The following is a 19,728-nucleotide window of genomic DNA, read 5'->3' on the forward strand; positions in this document are numbered from 1 at the left end:
AAAGAATGTACTGTATGTGTACACTTTAGTGTCACTGTAATTTTAAGTGCTAGAAAGTGAGTGTACAACTACAGAGCAACATTAAATAAAGTTAAGAGTGCATTTCATTGTCCTGAAGACTTTTCTTTCTTGTTTAACTTGCCCATCTTTAAAAAGTGTTCATCCACATCCACAAATGACTCTTTATTGTACTTAACACCTCATACATACTGACATTTTACAAAAGTTATGGATTTAAAATGACATCTGCTGGGTCAATGTTGGTACAATTCATTAGCTTTATTTTCAATGTGTTGACGCATCTTTCCATATTTGGGTCAGTGTCTCCATCAGCAAAACAAAATGGATGTTTACACCTTTCACTTGATCTTTAACGAAAAAAGGCAAACTACACCACCACCACCGATGCTGTGCCAAAGAAACTACACTTTTCTAAACTAGAAACTGAACGAACAGAAATCCCTGCTTTAAAAAGAAAATAAAAATGGAGGCATTTTCTCTGTATTACATGGGAACAGTCTGTGAGGAAGATCTGAAATTTAATCGCTGTCGTCGTCATTGTTGGAGCCTTCAGGTTCAGAGCCGTTGTCAGAGCGCCGTGGGGAGCCCTCGTTATCTGAGCCTGCTTCAGATCTCCTATCTGATCCTCGGTCTGACGCTGCGACAGGCGAACCAGGCCGGGACTCGTCTTCTGATCCAGACCGACTCCTCTTGCTCTCGTTGTCGGACTGCTCTGAGTCAGACTGCCGCTGCACCCTCCTCTTCTTCACTGGACGGTCACTGCCAGAGTCGTCGTCCTCTGAGCCTGCGGAGCGGCGAGGGCTTCCCGCCTCACTGCCGGAGCGGTTCCTGCCCCCATCTGATTCACTGTCAGACGCGATCCGCTTTCTGTGGCCACCCTCGTCCTCAGATCCTGAACCACTGTCTCTTTGGTGTCTGTATGGGAGTAAGTGCAATAATTAATGTTCTGTTTATATATTCTCTGGTTTCAGTGTAAGATATGAAGATCTATGCTTTTACCTGTCTTCGGCTATTTTCAGTCCATCCTCATCTGAAGAGGATTCGGACGAGGAGATGATGGCCTTAGATTTGATCTTTCCTTTAAGAGAAGGTGGCATGCGCTCAGGCTGAGGCTAAAAAGGAGAAAGATGTTAAAATGCAAGAAAGTAGGCAAGAAAATGAAACCAAAAGGATATCGATCAGGACAGAAGAGCAGAACTAAGACTACGACGGACCTTTTCAAACTTCTTGCGCTCTTTGGGTTTACGCTGCTTCTTGGGTCGTGACGCTCCCTCCTCTTCATCACTGTCATCTCCTCCCTCTCCTTTAGCAGGTCTGAAACACACACAGGATGTTTTCTCTTACAATTAATTCCTTGTTCTGAAGTCAAAGTAAACCACTTTTGGAATTAGCTGAAGCAAACTCACCTCCTCCTTTTCTTCTTCTTTTCCTCTCCATCTTCGACCTCCTCCTGCTCGCTGCCGCTCCCTCCCCTTCTCTTCTTCTTCTTCTTCTTCAATGGCAGGTCCTCGTCAGAGTCATCATTAACAAACTCATCCATGTCACCTCCTTTCTTACGCTTAGAGGTAAAAAAAAGAATGATGTTATCAACACACTGTGTGATTCAGACTCTACTTAAGAGTTCGCTAATAGTGCTCACACTTACACGTCCACTGCTGCCACTTCCTTTCTTCTTTTCTTTAGCCATTTCCTTTGGTCCATCTGCGAAGGTAAGGAGACTCTTGGTCTTCTCCACAAACAAAGCTCTCTGTTCCAGGAGCTTCTTCTGTTCTTCTGCCTCTCTGTTTCGTTTTTCCTCCTAACAAGGTATGAAGCCACAAGTCGACAAATTACAGTAGCTGAAAATTAAACCTGAACAGATGTAATAATTAGATGTTAACAAAACGTCTTCTGGGTGGTAGCACCATAAATACCTGTTCCTTTTGCAGCTGCTGACGCAGCAAGTCCCTCTCTTGTTCTTGTTTGGCCCGGAGCTCCTTCTCCTCCTCATCCTGCTTTCTGGCTCTGGCTACGTGGTACTGAGCCTGACTTAACAGGTCAGAGCACTGCCTGCAATCCCACAACAACACCAAACATCCTAATATATTAACACAAACTAAACAGACACGAGTCCTAAACACGGTGAATAATTGTAGAAATGGACCAATACACAGGAAAACTGACTTAACAATGCTACATTTAGAGCCAATTATAGAACAGTTCTTTTTTAGTTTTCTAGGATTAAAACAATATATAGATGCAAATTCCAATAATAATTATTTAAGTTAGTTTAAAGCACTCAGAAAGAAAAGATAAGTTCAGACTGACCTGGCCTCAGAAGCAGCAAGAGCAAGGTCAAACCTCATTTTGTCTCCAGCCTTGCTTAGGTAGCTGAAATATCTATTTGATGAGGAGGTGAAGGGTGAGAGGGAGATGAAATTACAGAACTGGTCAGAGCATAGCCACAGGATCAGAGTGGGCAGAAGAGGAGGGGACATAAATTAAGTCCAATGTCATTACCTGTGAGCCAGTTCAAGCTCTTTGACAGCGCTGAGCACAGCCTTCAAGTTGCTCTTTTCATCTTTCAGCACAAGAGTGGCCAATCTCTGAAGCACCAGGGCCACATTGAACATGAGCACTGTGTCACTGGGTGCCACGTGACGGGCCTTGTTGGAGACACATTCAAAGACAAAGTAAAATAAAATATTTGCATCATATTTAAGAGTAAAACAAAAGCCTCACTTTCTTCTTAATTTTACCTTCAGTAGCATCTGCTTGCACTCTTGGAGTTTCCCACATTTGAAGAGCGCCCTTGCAAGGTACAGCAGCACCTCAGTGTTCTGATACTTGTAAAATTTCTTCAGGCAGTTCTCATACTGTGGAGCAGATCAAAATACTGCAAGCACATGACAGAAGACCATAACTTTGAAAAGATTAACACATGGGCGACACTTACCATCTGCACAGCGCTGATGTACTGCTTCTGTTCAACATAGATGTGAGCCAGATTCAACCAGACGTCGCTGATATCGGCTGTGGCCTCCCTCACCTGCGCAAACACGTCACGAGCCTCTCTGAAGTAACCCTTATGGGCAAGGACAGCACCTGGGCAAAAATATGAGTTGAATACAGTGTACTTAAGAACAAACAAATATAATTTAAAACAAAACAAAAGGCAGGAAAGACTCAAACTAAACAGACCAATGCCATTGGCAGCGTAGAGATTCCTGGAATCATTTCTCAGAACTTGTTTGTATATCGCCAGGGCTCGATCCTGATGTCTCTTTTCCTGCGTGGACACACGTACACACAAGAATACAACATCAATTCATCAAACACAACGCTTTATCACTACATGAAATAAGCACTGGCACTACATCACCCAGAAAACACATGTCCATGTAACCCTGAGCAGACAGAACAACTAGTTCAAGTCTGGTCAAGTCTAATCATTGCAGAAACCTTTAAATACACGGTTCCATATTAGTTTTAAAAGAAAAAGGAAACAGCTGTCTGAACCTTTTCCCGGTCTCTGGTGGGCTGGTGCAGAGTCTGGAGCCACACGTTACCCAGAGCTAGCATGGAGTAGGTGTCGTTCTGCGTGGACGGCTGCTTCAGGATACGCTCAAACTTCTTTTGACCTGGTCCCCATTCCTGTTTAGCCAAGTGAAGATTTCCTATCAGGGACCAGGCGTCCGGGTGATCCTGCACCAAACAGACCAGACATTAGATAATGATTAAGAGAGGTTTAATAACTAGATAATATCTAGTGACCAACAGGCGACAGTACCTGATTAATCTGCAGGGCTTCTTTGAACCAGTCAGAGGCTTCATAGAAGTTTCCTTTGTCACGAGCCATCGCTCCAAGACGCAAATAACCTGATGGCATTAAAATTATCTGTCAGAGAGCAAACCTTCTTCTTCATGGCCTCACAGTTTTTATTGTATTATGTTGCATGCTTACAGTCCACATAGTTCGGATGCTCCCTGAGGATGTTTTTGTAGAGTTTCTCAGCTTCGTGGAATTCACACATTGCCTCGTACAGACGGGCCAGGTTGTAGGAGGTGGTGACAGAAATGGCATTGTAGTAATGCTCGTCATGCTCTCCCTCCGCTTTGGCACGTTCCAAAGATGCTAGAAAATATTTCTGTTGGAGAAAGGACATGAACCTAACCTTGAAATAGCACTGCTGCTTGTGCTAAATATACAGTGTTAGGCATGCTTTGTGATCTTTAAATACCACCGTGAAGCAAACATGTTATTGTGCTGTATCTAATTAACATTCCACATACTTTGTTTGGTAATAGTTGATTCATTTGTAGTTAACTGGAGCTAACATAGGACATCATGTTATATTTGCTCTATTGTTTCTACCTTTGCCTCTCCTAAGTTGCCCAGTCTGAAGTGAAGAGCTCCCAGGTTGTTCAGGATCTCAGGGGGAACATCAGCCTGCACCTTCTCCTGCAGGATGCGGGTAGCTGTGCCGTAAGCAGACAGCGCCCCCTGGATGTCAGTCTGCTCCAGGATCTGAGCCAGCTCGATCCACGCTTCCACATCATCTGGGTACTGTTCTGTTACCTTCTTCAAATGGCCCTAGAGATGAGAACACGGTGTGTAAAGTGTAAACATCCGTAAAAGTACAATTTTGTTCTTCAAAATAAGTCCAGCACATTTTTCTGGATACGTACTTTGGCAATGTCCCTCTTTTCCTGATCGTCAGACGTTGCATAGAGAGACCCCAAGATTTTCATAGTTTCATAATTGTTGGGGTAGGCCTTTAAAACCTTTTCAAAGCACTGAGCTGCATTCTCCTTGTCTCTTCGATACACATACATCTGTCCCAAGCCAAAGAAGGGCAACACAAATGTAGACGAGGCAAACTGAGTGGCCTGGTAGTAATACTGAAAAGCTTGGTCATAGTCCTCCTGATGACAAGAAAAAGAAAACATATGAGAGGCATAACACAGTACACAGGTAGCTGATAACATAGTAAATACTTAGTAAGCTGGTACTGTGCTGGTCTGGATCTTACCTGCACATGAAATGAGCGAGCTAACTGGTAGCAGCTCTCAGCTTGCATTGCCTCGACTTCTGTGTTATGGAAAGCATGGAGAGCCAGATGCTGCACTTTACTGTAGTCCTGATTGTAAACAAAATACACATGAGGTAAAAGTTAAATCTCCCATAAGTCTTTGGTGTTGGCAGTATTTCAACATCACATCAGATGAATGATCACCTTTTTGAAGAAGAAGTGGTTGGCGAGGTGGTTGAGCACCATTGGGTTACTGGGGTCGATGGTGTAAGCCCGTGACAAGAGCTGCACCCCGTTCTTGATGGAGTCTGCCTCTTTGTTGTTGAGCTCTAAAACTGCCAACCCAACAAGGGCTCCCACACACTTGGAATTAAGCTCCAAGGCTCGACCGAAAGCCAAACGAGCCTTCTCCAGTTTGTTGAGCTTGACAAAACAGTGTCCCATCCCTAGCCTCACCTCGGCTGGTCAGAGACACAACAACAACATAGACAGATGAACATTTAATCACATTTAAATTGTTCAACTAGATACAGCTCAGCTTATGTGTCCACCAATGTTTACTTATCTAACATTTGTAATATAGTTGGTTGACAGCTTTGTTCTTAAAATCTGTGATGTGTGATCTAATGTATCTCTATATCTCTGTCAAACTACTATTTCAACTCTTCCTCCTTGTTTTTTTCATCTTCCAAAATGTTCAGGTTATATATATGTCAACTCTAACCATATATATCACTCATAGATATTCAAACGCCGATATTAAACTTCAGAAACTGGTATCAGTCAGGCTCTAGAAGTGGCAGCAGTGTAATAAACATCCGCTTCTGTACCTGGGCAGCCAGGGTTTGTACGTAGAGCCTTTTTGTAGTACGCCAGTGCTCCTCTGTAATCCTTTTTGTTGAAGGAGATGCAAGCCTTGCCTGTTCAAAAACAATAGAGCAATCAGTTCAACCAACCCCAGGGGTCAAAACTATCAGTCAGTTGAAGTTCATGTTTTATCATTATTCAACTTACCAAGCAGTGCAGGGATGTTATTGGTGGACTGATTGAGAACAAAGTGGAACTGAGCATCTGCCTGGTCCATCTTGTCTCCTTCAAGCAGGCAGAAACAAGCTCTTCCCAACAAGTGGTTCTGTTTGACACAAGAGTTGTTTTATGTCCCATTTACTAAAAAAAACACTCCAGCCATATCAGTTTTACTCTCTCATCACCTGCTGTCACAGACTTTTTTTTTTTTTTACCTGATCATACATGATGATCTTGTCTGCCATCGTATAGAGCAAAGTGGCCTGCGTGATGAGCTCTTTCTTGGCATCTTTGTTTTTCTCTTTACGTGCTTGCTGGACATAGTAAGCTGCCAGTGTGTCCAGACAAGTCATCTGGTCCTTCTCGTGATCTCTGTAGTCAAGGTTTCCATCGATACGAGCTGCCTCTAAAAGCTTCACAAAATCCTCTGTTTTGCCCTGTTTGTAGTACTCCAACTAGAAAAGACAACAGTGCAAATTGTTACAACCGTGCTAATGGGCTAATTTTAACTTTGCTCTGGATGAATCAGGTTTTTATATCTTGATGGTGTTTAATATTTTATGAAGCAAATATTCCTCACTATGATAATAAATGTAACAACAGTTGTTGGCAGCTCCACTGACTCACCGCCAAAGCGATCCATATGTGCAACTGTGTATGTTCCTGTTTCAGGATACTGATCACCTCATCTCCTTCTGGCAGCTGGTCAAAGTCGAGTTCAATAACCTACAAGAGGCAGATTATTTACACCTTTAAGCAACACTGTCTGGCAAAGCTCTATGTATCACATAAGAGTGTTATGAATGAGGGTTAGGCGATGAAAATGCAGCAATGCACACTGTGAGGCAGTATTGATTTGTCAACAAGCATAGCTGCTACAATACTGTTTATATTGTGACAACTGTCCCTTTAACATACTATATTCCCTGGCTATATTTAGCCATTGAAGGGGATGTTGACTGTATTATGATGTTACTGTATTTTTTAATGATGACATTATGTGCCATGTTGATATTTGATAAACTGTACTTAATATTCCTGTCTGATTACTTTAATCATTAACTGTGATTTTTAGGGAAAACACCTCATCACAGTATAAACTCAATTGTTAATTAAAAGTTAGCATTAGCATTACATGTAAAGTATATAAGATATACTATAAATATACTAGACACTTGAAATGCATGTGCATTTCCAAAAAGAATTTCTCCAAAGGGATCAATTTAAGTTATTAAAAAGTAATCAAATTTTTATTGTGACCCTTGCTTTGAGAATATAACTGAATGTAAACTACAACAGAAATGGGCAGAATAAATAATACTAATACAACATCTCTCAATATAAAGCATTAGAATGCAGCAGTACAACCTGGCAGCTCTACTGTAAGTCTCATCAGTCACAAGGTGCTTTTTGTAAAGACAAAGAGTTGTCACACCACATTTGAATTATATCGACTTTATATCAATTAATCTGTAAAGCATTATTTTTAAAGCATTTTCACTTAATATCTAAACGTTTGAATATACTGTGATACCCACATCAACTCTATGAATTTAGATGTTTCAATATTTATGATGTGTAAATGATCCAGTTTAAGTGCAGGACAAAGTTAGTACTGTATATAGAAATAACATAGATATGATTTTTAATTTTTAAGTTTTAAATATTTTACCTCTGTGTGGCTTGGACCGATTCACTGAGCGCAACAATGACTGAAAACATATCGACCTGCTAACTTGCATATGAACTTATATTTTTGTTTAAGATTGTTATTTTATTTCCATTTTAGTACTTTAGTTTTTTTTTTCTCCAAACATTAGTGCAGTGTACGTTTAAGGTCGACTTGAAAATATCAACTAACAACTGTAACGTTACTCTAAATAAAAATCGCATTAGCCAATGTTAGCTTACGTTAGCATAAAAGCTAACTTAAAGAGAGGTTCGAGTTTGTCAAACATCCACAAAAACATCATGTTTACATATTAAACGAGTTTTACCTCATCCGTGTCCCGTAAAGGGATCTCGATTGAGCCCCGTGACATCTTGACCGAGGGTAAATCCACTCAAAGTTAGATTTATATGGAAAATACAAAATCTCCAGCCCGTTGAGTGTTGGTAGCTACTTCATGCCTCAGACAGGAAGCAAACACACATACGGTGCAACAGAAATTGTGTCCGGGCGGATTAATTGTCATCCGAACGTGGGTTCCTCCCACGGAGTTGAACACTGTGTTTAAACTGATTATTGATTCTCTGATAAAAGTATTCACATCCTTTATGTAAGTTAAAGCACTAGTAGACGACAACAAGGTAAAAATACTTCTTTACAAAAAAGGTGTTGCTTGCATAATGTAAAGTTAAACAGTAGTAGTAAACAGGAAGTAGTATTCAGATTATTTACTTATTGCTAATTTACTAATTAAAAGTACATGTTGTGTTTATCAGCTCTTAATGATAGAGTTTTTTCTTATGCACTGTTTGGGTAATAATTACTTCACATACTGTACATGTGTAGCATGTGAATTTCACACTGTGAAGTATTACACTGTATTTTGTGTAACTTGTTTGATTCTTAAAAGTAAGCATTAACTAGTTTTCAACTACATGTGATCAGTAAAAGTAAAACATTTGGCTTTGAAAACTAATAAAGTGAAGTTGGAAATAGTGGAATGGAAATAGTCAATACCAAATACCAAATCTGCTTTAATAATAATAATAATTTTAACCACTAGAAGCAAAAGCCTTTATTATTAATTATTATTAATGTGTATGCATTCATGTGTAAGCAGCATTTTACTGTTGAAGTGGAGCTATTTTTTAGATTATAGTCTAAGATTGGAACAAATGATTATTGTGATGAATCTGCTGATTGTTTTCTCAGTTATTGACTGTTTGATTTGTAAAATAATCAGGAAATGTAACTCACCATAACAGTCAGAGCCAACAGTGCAATGACTCCTTCACACTTTTATTTATTTTGTATGTTTTTGTTAAACCAATTGATCAAATATGAAAGCTGTTAACAACACATTTTAATTATTTCAACGCATTGGCAAAATGCGTTGAAAAGTTGCAGGGGGTTTTTTTCAACATGTAATCTATCAATGCATTTTTTATTATATTTTACAAGCACTTCATATGTTTGGCCTCAAAAAATCACTATCTTGTAAAGTAAATAATAACTATAGCTGTCAATGTAGTGAAGTAGAAAGATGCTTAAGTACAACTACTTTCAACACCAGTACACAGTAATGATAGCACTAATAAGAAAAAAATAAGTAGGCTTTTAGTTGGCCTTTATGCCTGATGAGAAAAACAAAATAAAATGTAAATGTAAAAGAAGCAACAGTTTCAAAAAGTTAAAATTGAATTCACTCTGCCACACTCTGACTGTCAATTTGCATTTGCTCCACCACATTTCCTGGACTCAAACAAATGTTTGACAGGTTGTGCATTTGATATGTTAAACCAGTGAATTTCAATTAAAATCCATCAATTGCGTCACCGTCACAGAACTCGGCAGGGCAGAATTTTGGCAGCAGTGGGATGATGTGGGAGGAGGGGTGGAAGAGTGGGGCTAGGTGGATGTCAGCTGTTTTTGATGTGAAGCTGCGAAAACAAACACAAGCATCTTAAAGCCTTCTTGTGCTATAACATCACAGTAAATCAGAGGAAGACAAGAAAAGTCATAACGAACGTGAAGCTCCCAATTTATATTTGACAGTTTGGTTCTCAGAAGAACTGTTCTGGACTGAGAAGTAAGAATTTATTTTATGACTTGTTTCTATTATAAAGATGTTGATGGCTGAGTGACTGTAAAGATACGATGTAATTGTACATAATATTGATTTGAACAATGTATATTTTTATAGTATATAGTGGAGATTTTACATGTTCTTTAGCTCATTTTTTTCACTTCCTTTAAAACATTTTCTACCTCCAATATAGTCCTGTTATTATTATGAGTAAATAAACATAGTTGTTGATATCTCTACTCCATCATTACCTCTAATCATAGATTTTTCTTGAGATCTTAGATAATTCATTCATTTTTAACATGTGGTTCAATTTCTATGAGCATTTCTACTGTGAGTTTTTACCTTAAGACACAGTAACTGGAGCTGAACGTGTATTGGATGTTTATTAAAATATCAGGTCATGTAGTGCCTCGCCAGGGATTCAGAAGAGACAAGGGCAATGTCCGACAGCAACGATGGTAAGAGCTGCAGTTGTCTTTCATCAAAGCATTAAACAAATATCTAGATCAGCTGTGTATTAACTTGTTGTACATGTATTCTTTCCGTGTGTGAATGTGAATTAACTTCTCCACGTGTGAAGTGTGGGAGTCACCCGGCTGTGGGACAAAGGACATGCTGGACAATCAAGGCACAAGTGGATTCTCTGAACATGAACTCCTTGACATCATGTATGATGCATGTAACACGTCCAACTCAGGTAAACGGGCTCGTGTGATGTTCAACACAACAGATTGAAATAAACGCACACCATTTAAATACAATGCTTTATTCCTGTTTCTCTGGTGCTTTCAGGTGTGGTGTTGGCTTCCGATATTATGCAGTACCTGCAGACCATGACAGCTCAGAGTCCGGAGCAGGACAGACTCGCAGCCCTGCGACAGCTGCTCGATCCAGACTGTCAGGACCCGCATGTGAGCAGAGACACTTTCCACGCCACCATGAGAGAGTGGATCTCCCAGTGCAGCCAGGACAGGTGAGACAAAACTGTTCAGAAGACAGGTTGAAGCATCATGTTTAAGACTTGACATTATGTTTAGGACCAAATATATATTAAATCTAATCACGTGCATGTCTACATGTACGTCACTTGTCCCAGTGTTTTGAACTGTGTTTTTTCCTTCACAGCACTGATGTGAATGGCTGTCATGTATCTTGTCCAGACTCTTCTAAAGTTCCTGGAAATAGTAGGTTGCTACCGTTTTGTTCAGACTCAATCAGGAAAAATAAACAACTCACTAAAACGTGATTTCCTTACAGCTCTGGATTTCTCGTGTTCTCAAAGTAAAGCAGCCTCACCGGCCTCAGAAAACCACGAGTGCTCCTGGTTGGTTGTTTCTCTCCTTCATTCATCTCCTTCATATTTACCTCATATCATCACTTTTTCACACTTCACTAACCGTTTGTTTGGCCCCAGTGATGGAAAAGACCTGTCAGACAAAGTGGCTGAACTGAAGCACGCTCACCGTGCAGTGAGTGAACAGAACAGCAGCCTGATGAGGACGGTCACTCAGTGTGAAGACGTAAACCTGCAGCTCACTCTGGAGATCACCGAGCTGCAAGCGAAGTTGGCCAGGTGAAGAATAACTCCACTCTATCAACACAATATTTAAAGTTATCTGGAAGTTGAGTCACGGCAGATGGACTTGATTCAACTTCCAGATCTCTTTTTGGATGTTTTATGTATCTTTGTGTTCATTTTATATCTCTTGGTGGTTGGTTAGTCTCATAACTACAGTACAATGATGATTATTTTATTTTACCATTACCATTACCTTTTTTCTTCGGTAATATTTAGTGGAGAGAGTATAATATCTGTTCTGTTAAAAAAATGAAGGAGCTATTATGTTTTTGTTTTTGGCATGTATAGCGCTCAGCAGTCAGCAATGAGAACCAGATCCCTCACAGAAGAACTGGAGGAGACACGTCGGGCGTTTAAAGAGGCCCAGGAGAAAGCCAGTCGCTCCCAGAACAGCTGCACAAAACTGGTACATCACACACTAAATGTTTCCCAGTGAAGCTTTAGCTCCCAAATTGGATTTATTCTTATGGAAATCCTAACATATAAACCTTTCTTTGGTCTTCAGAACAATGAAGTTGAAAGTCTGAAAGTTCACATCAGGAGGCTTGAAGACAAGGTAACGTACAGTCGCATCTGAAAGGGTTCAGACCTGTTCACATTTTGCACATTTAACTTTTTTAATTTATGTTTGTAAAGATTAAAAATAAAAGACCTGTCTATCTATCTGTCTGCCCTTCTTCTCAAACTGTGGTCAGGTGCATTGTGTTTGCTCTAATTTTCTTGGGATGAGACTTGAAAGTAGTTAAGAAAGGTTAATAAAATGACTCTTTGGGTAGAACTTCAAGAATTATGTGTGGTGGACACCAGGCAACAAAACAATTGAGAGAGTCCTTCTAACAAGAAGAATATGATTCAGATCAGATAAACGTGTAGAGAATTACCCAAGAAGATTCAGAGCTGTTATTTTTTAAATTGTGAGTAGATTGACGTCTTCCCTATTCTAAAATAAATGTATAGTAGTATGATGTGTAAAAAGTGAAGGGGTCTGAATACTTTCTGACATGACAAAGTCCAAATGTTTCCTTTAGAGCAATAGATTTGATGTTTTCATGTGAAATTATTTTCCTTCGCACAGAATGAGAAACTCACCTTTGAAAGGACGTGTTCAGACGATAACATCAGCAAACTCAGGAAGGTTAACGCTGAGCTGAGGGTAGGGACCGATCAGTCAAACACTTCTCTGTTTGTTTCTGCATTATGAGTTTCATCTGAGTTGAACATCTCAACACTCGCAGGCTGAGCTCAAGGAAACCCTGGTCATGTTGATGCTGAGAGACAGAGAAATCACAAAGGTTGGTTCATTGTGCTCATGAGGAAAATTGTCTGTTCTCTTTTTTTCTATCGTTTAACTTGATCTTTACTAATGTTCCTGTGCAGAAAGACATTCTTCTGGATAAGATGAAGAGCTCTCATGTGGAGAATCTTAACATGATTGAGGTTTGTCTCGTTTGACGTCATACACGATTAAAGCTGATGATTTGTGTTGTACAAACATATTAAATGTGTTTTGTTTGCATGTGTTTATATGTTAGTTAGGTGTTTTAAAATATGCATTTGGGATGTTGTTCGTCACATTAATGCTGCTCTTGCAGGGTCTGCAGTCAGAGCTAAAGAGGTTACAGGAACATTCACACCAGATTCTTCTGAGGTATTTTTAATAAATTGCAATTGCTGCTTTGGATTTCACCTGATTTGTACATAATTTGAATTAACGTGAATAGAACATCTTGATTTCTGAATCTAAATGTCAACATTTTGGACCAATTACAAAAAGTTTTACTGTATTCAACAGTGTTTCTCGACAATATTGTGCTGTAAGTGCCACAGCAATTAACTTCTACACGTTGGGGATGAGGACGATTTAATGTATAGAAAATTCTCTGTTGGTTTCTGGCAGGTACGACAGACACTGTATCAGCACTCAGAGTCTCTACAGCCGAGATCCTCCAAACCACCGCTCTCTGCAGAGTGAGATGCAGGATATGGAGCAGGTAAGAAATGCTTGGTTATCTTATCAAGACAGAGATAAGTTTGTTTCATGTTAACCACGTTATCACTCTGGCTTCTTTGTCTGCAGCAGCATCACAGAGCTCTAGATGACATAAGCCTCCCGTCCCACCACACACACAGTGATGATATTCAAAACATCATTCACAGGATCAAGAGTTCAGAGTTCTCTCATCTTCTGCACAATAAATACTCAGAGAGGGTGAGGAGCCAGACGACAATAAACACATACATATCATTATTTAATCTCGTATCATATATGTGTATAATTTGCCTTGTTTCTTTCACACAGGAATCTCCTCCTGTAGAAACACAGGACAGGCTGTTTCCTCATCGCCTGCAGCAACAGGCAAGCATCAAGCAGCAGCTTGTCAATGTGTATGTGAATTTTTTGTCTTTCTTCTGTTATGGCAACAGAGTGGATTTAGTTAATGTTAGTCTCTGTTCTGAAGAAGTTTCCTCTGGCTAATAAAAGCGCTGTCTGGCTTTGACAGTGTATTTATGGGCATCTCCATTACCCATGGGAGTCAGTATCTTTTCTTTGTAAGACTCTACCTGGGATAAGTGCAGTTTTAGTACCCCTTGATAACTACAGACATAACAGTGTGCAAAGGAGGTGTTTATAAAGCTGTGGTGGTGGTTTCAGGCTGCAGGATCTGGAGCTGCACAAGTGTGTGTGGGAGGAGGAAGGCAAGAAGGTGGAGGAGCAGTGCAGAGACTGGGAGAAGGAGCAAAAGCAAAGCCAGACTCAGATCCAGGAGGCCAAGAAGGTGGCCGTGGTAAACTGGTGGAAAACGCTTGGTGTAGAGAGAGCTAATACCCGGACAAAACAATCCCAGAGGGTCCAGGAGCTTTGTGAGGCACAAGCAAAGCTCCAGCAAACAGAGCAGACGATCACTGATATGAGGGAGCAGGTCGTCCACCTGACAGCATCTCTAAAATCTGCACAGGAGCGCATCGCCGAGCAAAAGAACAGCAGCAGAGTTCTTCATATTGACAAGGGTATCAACACTGAGAGAGAAGAAGAAGACCGAGCCGTGAGGAACGTGGTGAAGGATCAGAGGGATGCAGCAGTGGTCACGGAGATTTCAGGTGGAGCGGCCTCAGAGCAGGAACAAACCCATCGTCAGGTGACTGCAGACAGACTCCTGGAGACCCTTCGAAGGATGGAGGCGATGGTCAACAGTGCTCTGGAGGCTGCCGAGGTGGTGAGGGAAAGTGAGCAGAGGGTGAGCCAGGTGAGAGTGAGGATGGAGAGCATCACTCAGAGGGTGGAGGAGGCTCTAGGTCGAACAACTCACACTGACGAGCAGCTGAACGTCCTGGAGGCCAGGATCACGGGCAAAGGCCCAGCTCAGGTCTGTGTGTGTTTGAAATCTGTGTTTTCTTTAGTGTTTAGTTGTTTTTAATGATCTTATTATCCATGGAAATCATCTCTATAGGCTCCTAAATTCTACAGTTAAAATGCATGTTTGACTATATCTTTATGTCACTTTAAAACCATGAGGAAAAATTAATAATTCGCCAATAAATTACTAAAACATACAATACCATGTTTGTCCAGAATAGTACAGTCTGTATTTTAAAGCACGAACACCAGGGAGTTCACATTTTATGATGTAATCTAGATGTCATCTCAGTCTTCCTCATAAATCATCTGAAGATTCGTTTTGCCCTGTTCCTCCTTTGGGAAGAAAAGCCGCCAAAATAAATCTTGCTGATATAAAAGATTTCCAGTTGAGGTTGTAACATTAAAATCAAATCGGACTGCGTGTATTAACTTTAACATTTAAATCTCTGATGTGCTGAAATGATTAATAATGCTGTCGTGGAACATGGGAGCAACTCTAAAATATTAAAAATGAAATCCTTTAATAAACTACATTAGATCTAATCTTTATAAATGTTAATAGTTTTTGATGGGGACTGGTGGAGGTCCAACCCCACAGGTGGAAAACTACTGTTATGATTGTGCTCAGTTTTCTTTCCATACACAGACGTTCTTAGTGAATCTTTTTCTCTCTCTGTGTTTTTCTAAGTCTCCAGATCCCAGTCTGCCAGCTGATCCTGAACCAGATGCTGCAGGCTTTACGGCTGAGACCCGCGAGGAGCCTGAAGACAGAGACCAAACAGAAAGTTCTCCTTCGTCTCCTGCCATCTCAGAAGTCAGTGAGACTACACAACTACCCATTAATGGTATGCTGGCAGCGTAACAGAAATACATCTTCTGTGTTGTCGTGGGGTACACTGTGAGAAACACATGAATTAAAGCTACTTCCTTTTCTAATGGTAACCTCTCGGGATGTCTGAAAATAGGCTGTGCAGATATTTACTATGTTGCACACAACAGCTGGTACAGTGAGGATGAAGACAGAACAAGCTTTTAAGGAGTGTATGTTTTCTATCAGAGGGACCATGGGGAACATTAGGGGATCAGAGTCTCTTTTTTATGTAAGCACAGGGAGGGTCAAGTATTTATTTATTTATTGTATTTTAAGTATTTAAACATCCCGTTTATACTTGATACACAGCTCCATATACAATTTTATAGGTAAATACTGCTATAGTCTGACAGAGTATGGGGCCAAATCACTGTTTATACGATTTATAAACAACAATGCAGCTTACATATTACTTAGTGCCTTTATGTTCACATTTATCATGACTTCAATTAAATAAACATTTGTGAAACTGTTTTTCACTTTCTTACTTTCATAAAGTATCTATACAGTAAATATAAAACCACAGCCAGCACCCTCATAGCTTAGGGATCTTTTCTATTAGAGTAACTGTATGAATTTTGTTTTATTTCCAACAATAGAACATCTAAAAACACAAAGTTCCCTTTGCAAACTATATTTAAGACATGAATCTGCTCTGTCTCCTCAAACGTTGCTGTATGTGCACTAAGAATTTGCCATTTCATCAGTTTTTCCAATGCTAATCATGTTCCATTACGTTTTTGGTCAATTTTCTTCCAATCCATCAGGAAAGGTCATGGCAAATATTTCCACATCTCCCTCCCATTGTTTATTTGTGATGAGTGGAGTTTGGCAAAAATGAGCAAACATTAGGTGACCTCAGGGGGAAGTCACATTTCAAACTAAGACAGTAGTCGTCTTCAAGTCGCTTGTTTATTTTATAACCTTCTGTCTAAAGTTCTCATTGTCCAGTGCTATGTTGATCTGGGCTTGTTTTTGCTAACAAAATGAAGCTGCAGAGGGATGAATATTAATTTTATGATATTATTATATGTCAGACATTGCTTTCATAAAACTTTATATGTGGACTACAAGTTTGTCCTGACAGATATTAGACCTCATGTGTACAACACCAACCAGTTGGTAGTTAGTGAAATGAAGTGAAATGTTGGCATTTCTCATTTAATCTGTATCAGCCCCTTATTGAGATAAAGAATCACTGTCCGGGCTGAGAAAGGCAGCACCACAAAGACAGATAGACAATATAAAAACAAGTAATACACACAAATCTTCTTAAAGTAATTATTCTCATTTTTTACTACATATTTGATGTTAAAATCATGATTAAAGTTAAGATAAAAGAAAAATAAAAATGCAAGCATAAGATCTACTAAAACGTCATTTGATATAATAAATTAATATAATTTTCTTTTATTAAAAGGCTTGAATATGACACCATCACCACTTCCTGCCAAGTTTCTCAAGCACTCACTGATAAGACTTAACAAAATAACTTGACCTGCAAGTTTAATTAGGAATTCAATTTAAATTCATTAATTTTTGTTTTTGTTTGTTTTGTTTTTTTTTATGTAAAACATTTTCCATTTGTTGTAGTGTATTCGTCTGTATTTCAACAGCAAGACATAGTCACTTGTTTTTACTAAACACTGAAAACATTTGATTTCAATAACTAAAAGAAAAGTCAGGTGATCACCAATGTCAGTCAACACAAGGAATCATAAATACCTGTACAACATTTTACAGTTATCTAACCATTGTTTACTGACTGTTATAAAAGTTACAAGTAAATTTTATCTATGTAGGAAATTGCATATTAGTGACAATAAAAATGTTTTTACCTTTGAAACGTCTCAGAGCTGTGGACAGCTGCTGGTACTTATGTTTTCAGTGCCATCTAGAGCACAGTGAAGTACCCTACCTCCATTACAACTGGTTTATTTTTCTCTTTCATCTACCTTACACTGATAAAACATTAACATGAGATATTAAATCAACTTGAGGCATATCCTTGTAAGATCACAAAGCTTGCTCTGGGTTTTATGTTGCTGTTTAAAACGAGACATAGTCCAGTTGTGTGATTAATAACAATCCATTGGAGCCTGAATGTAAATAATTTAGATAAGCAGTGGGTCCCTGAGTGGGTCTCTAATGCTGTGTGTGTGTGTGTGTGTGTGTGGCAGCTGTAAACTGTGTGCTCTTTGATGGAAAGTCTACAAATGAGAGTAAGGTGGAAATACCAAAACTTCTGTAGCAGGAATGTGAATTAATTTGTGGTCAGGATGAAGGCTTGCAGGGTAATAAAGAGCATAACCATGTAGAAAAACAAGGAGTCTGAAGTGATTTGGTTAAATTAGGATAAATTTGTAGAAGTGAAAACACCTGCCGCGTGTAACATTCATCATCGCCTCCATCTTTTCACACTGGTTTTTGTAGTTTTCTGATTTATAGAATACAATCCAGCTGCAAAATGAGTCTGTTTAACCATCAAATAAGCAACAAAAAGCAGCTAAGTGTTGTTTTTATTATCTGTGTCCTCTCTGTGATTAATACACTTTATTTAAATGACTATGTAATTTGTAGCTGTCACTATTTTATTACCTTTGAAGTCACGTTTTGCTGCTCAGCTCTGATGATGCTCTACACAAACGTCTGTATTACGAACCTTTATCTGAGAGCACCTGAAGCAGACGACACAATAGCCTTTACTTGGGCCAGGAGCTTTCAACCAGCGAGTCAAGCACCTCGTGTGCTCAAGGTGGTTGCCTGGTTATTGTTGCCCCTAGATATAGAGGTGGAGGGCAAGCGAGACACTTCCTGAAACGAGAGTTACAGTAGTTTTGCGACTCAACTCCATATCACAGTGCCAGAGCGTTAAGCGTTGAGCATCAGTCCCCCAGGACAGAAAACTCTTAGTATTTCTTCCCTACTTGTTTTCTCTTTCTGTTTCTCTCACTCTTCTTTTTTTAACCATCTTGTGACATTTGCATTTCATATGGTTTCCTGTTAAATGCAAATCAACTGTTTTCACTGTCTGTCTGTGCTCTCGCTCCAACAGGTGGCACAAAACCCGGCAGCTGCAGCAAGGTGAGACACTCTTCTGCTTTATTACTAAGAAATAGGATATTATTACTGCTTGTGTACAGACTCGTTGTAAATGTAATTTTAATAAGGGATACTTCCTTTTAAGCTTGTAATGTAAATTAATCTTTGCACTTTCAGGAGCTGTGGAGGGTAAGTAACTAACACAAGCACTCTCAAGCATTTTGTTGTGTTTAACTTTGCTTGTATATTTCCATTGTGGGTTTCTTTATACTTCTGATTCCTTTTTTATTCCAGTACATTTCTTTGACTAGTACAGTTACTTTCACCCTTCATTTTCGGCTGTGTAAACATTTACATTTTGTCTTTTTAGCAGACCCTTTTATCTTGAGTGAGATACAAAGCACAAAAGTTAAGTGAAGGAGAAAGTATTAAAAGCAAAGTGCCATGAGAAGAGATGCTTTTGGGAGGTGTCACTGGGTAGGAAGTCTGTCCTGAACAGTTTTCCGAATATTGGGAGTGAGGTTGAGGCTGAGCGAACAGAGTGAGTTAGTTAATTAGTCCCATTGTGGAACCACTGAGCTGAAGGGCTTTGCTTGGGATCTTTTGCCGTGTGCTGTGGGATCCTCCAGGCTCCATTCATTGGCACAGCGCAGGGGGTGGAGAGGGACAGTAGAACTGGAGGAGGCAGTTTAGGCGCTGTTGAGCTGACCTGACCTGTCTAAAGCGTCAAAGTGCCGAGTTATGAGCAGTGGTATGACGTGTCCTTATTGGGGGATTGAACATTAGATGTGCTGCAGCCTCTTAGATCATTTGGAGAGGTTTAACTGTGCATGCTGAAAGCCCTGTTAGTGGAGCACTGCTGTACTCAAGATGAGATGTGACTAGTGCCTCTATGATGAACTTAGTTTTTTTATTCTTTCCTCTGTAATTGAAGAACTAAGGCACTTCGTTTACACATAGTTTGAAAATGTGGCTCAGCCATTCGCAGCACAAGAGGACATTGCTAAGTACCAGTGTAAACATGGTGGTGGTTGACTTGGGGAGAGCACACTGGACCAGTG

General features: G+C 39.7%; 2 protein-coding genes across 2 annotated transcripts; one reads left to right on the forward strand and one right to left on the reverse strand.

The window, feature by feature from the left end:
* Positions 1-168: 168 nt before the first annotated feature.
* ctr9 (CTR9 homolog, Paf1/RNA polymerase II complex component) lies at positions 169-8,199 on the reverse strand. The gene is made up of 23 exons (XM_026377806.1): positions 8,057-8,199; positions 6,687-6,785; positions 6,275-6,514; positions 6,048-6,165; positions 5,864-5,953; positions 5,238-5,494; positions 5,034-5,141; positions 4,690-4,926; positions 4,376-4,594; positions 3,965-4,148; positions 3,791-3,879; positions 3,520-3,705; positions 3,202-3,289; positions 2,957-3,105; positions 2,760-2,876; positions 2,521-2,666; positions 2,329-2,400; positions 1,935-2,070; positions 1,667-1,819; positions 1,428-1,579; positions 1,236-1,335; positions 1,021-1,133; positions 169-936 (listed from the first exon to the last, which is right to left on the reverse strand). The coding sequence occupies exons 1-23, from the start codon at positions 8,099-8,101 to the stop codon at positions 540-542; spliced, it is 3,495 nt and encodes a 1,164-aa protein (XP_026233591.1). The 5' UTR covers positions 8,102-8,199; the 3' UTR covers positions 169-539.
* Positions 8,200-13,368: 5,169 nt separating this feature from the next.
* On the forward strand, positions 13,369-18,978 carry LOC113174600 (golgin subfamily A member 6-like protein 1). Its single transcript, XM_026378671.1, has 8 exons — positions 13,369-13,387; positions 13,474-13,605; positions 13,696-13,781; positions 14,050-14,761; positions 15,443-15,612; positions 18,681-18,709; positions 18,845-18,856; positions 18,962-18,978. The coding sequence occupies exons 1-8, from the start codon at positions 13,370-13,372 to the stop codon at positions 18,976-18,978; spliced, it is 1,176 nt and encodes a 391-aa protein (XP_026234456.1). The 5' UTR covers position 13,369.
* The last annotated feature ends 750 nt before the right edge of the window (positions 18,979-19,728 follow it).

The sequence above is a fragment of the Anabas testudineus genome, chromosome 3 (assembly GCF_900324465.2).
Source record: "Anabas testudineus chromosome 3, fAnaTes1.2, whole genome shotgun sequence".
NCBI classification, from domain to species: domain Eukaryota; kingdom Metazoa; phylum Chordata; class Actinopteri; order Anabantiformes; family Anabantidae; genus Anabas; species Anabas testudineus.

Excerpts from the sequence above, each read along its gene's own strand:
- ctr9 (XM_026377806.1), bottom strand. The coding sequence starts at position 8,101 with ATGTCACGGGGCTCAATCGAGATCCCTTTACGGGACACGGATGAG. Across the intron at positions 6,786-8,056 it reads CTTTACGGGACACGGATGAG|GTTATTGAACTCGACTTTGA; the intron begins GTAAAACTCGTT and ends TGCCTCTTGTAG. Across the intron at positions 3,106-3,201 it reads CTACGCTGCCAATGGCATTG|GTGCTGTCCTTGCCCATAAG; the intron begins GTCTGTTTAGTT and ends ATTTTTGCCCAG.
- LOC113174600 (XM_026378671.1), top strand. Across the intron at positions 13,606-13,695 it reads ACAATAAATACTCAGAGAGG|GAATCTCCTCCTGTAGAAAC; the intron begins GTGAGGAGCCAG and ends TCTTTCACACAG. Across the intron at positions 15,613-18,680 it reads ATTAATGGTATGCTGGCAGC|GTGGCACAAAACCCGGCAGC; the intron begins GTAACAGAAATA and ends TCGCTCCAACAG.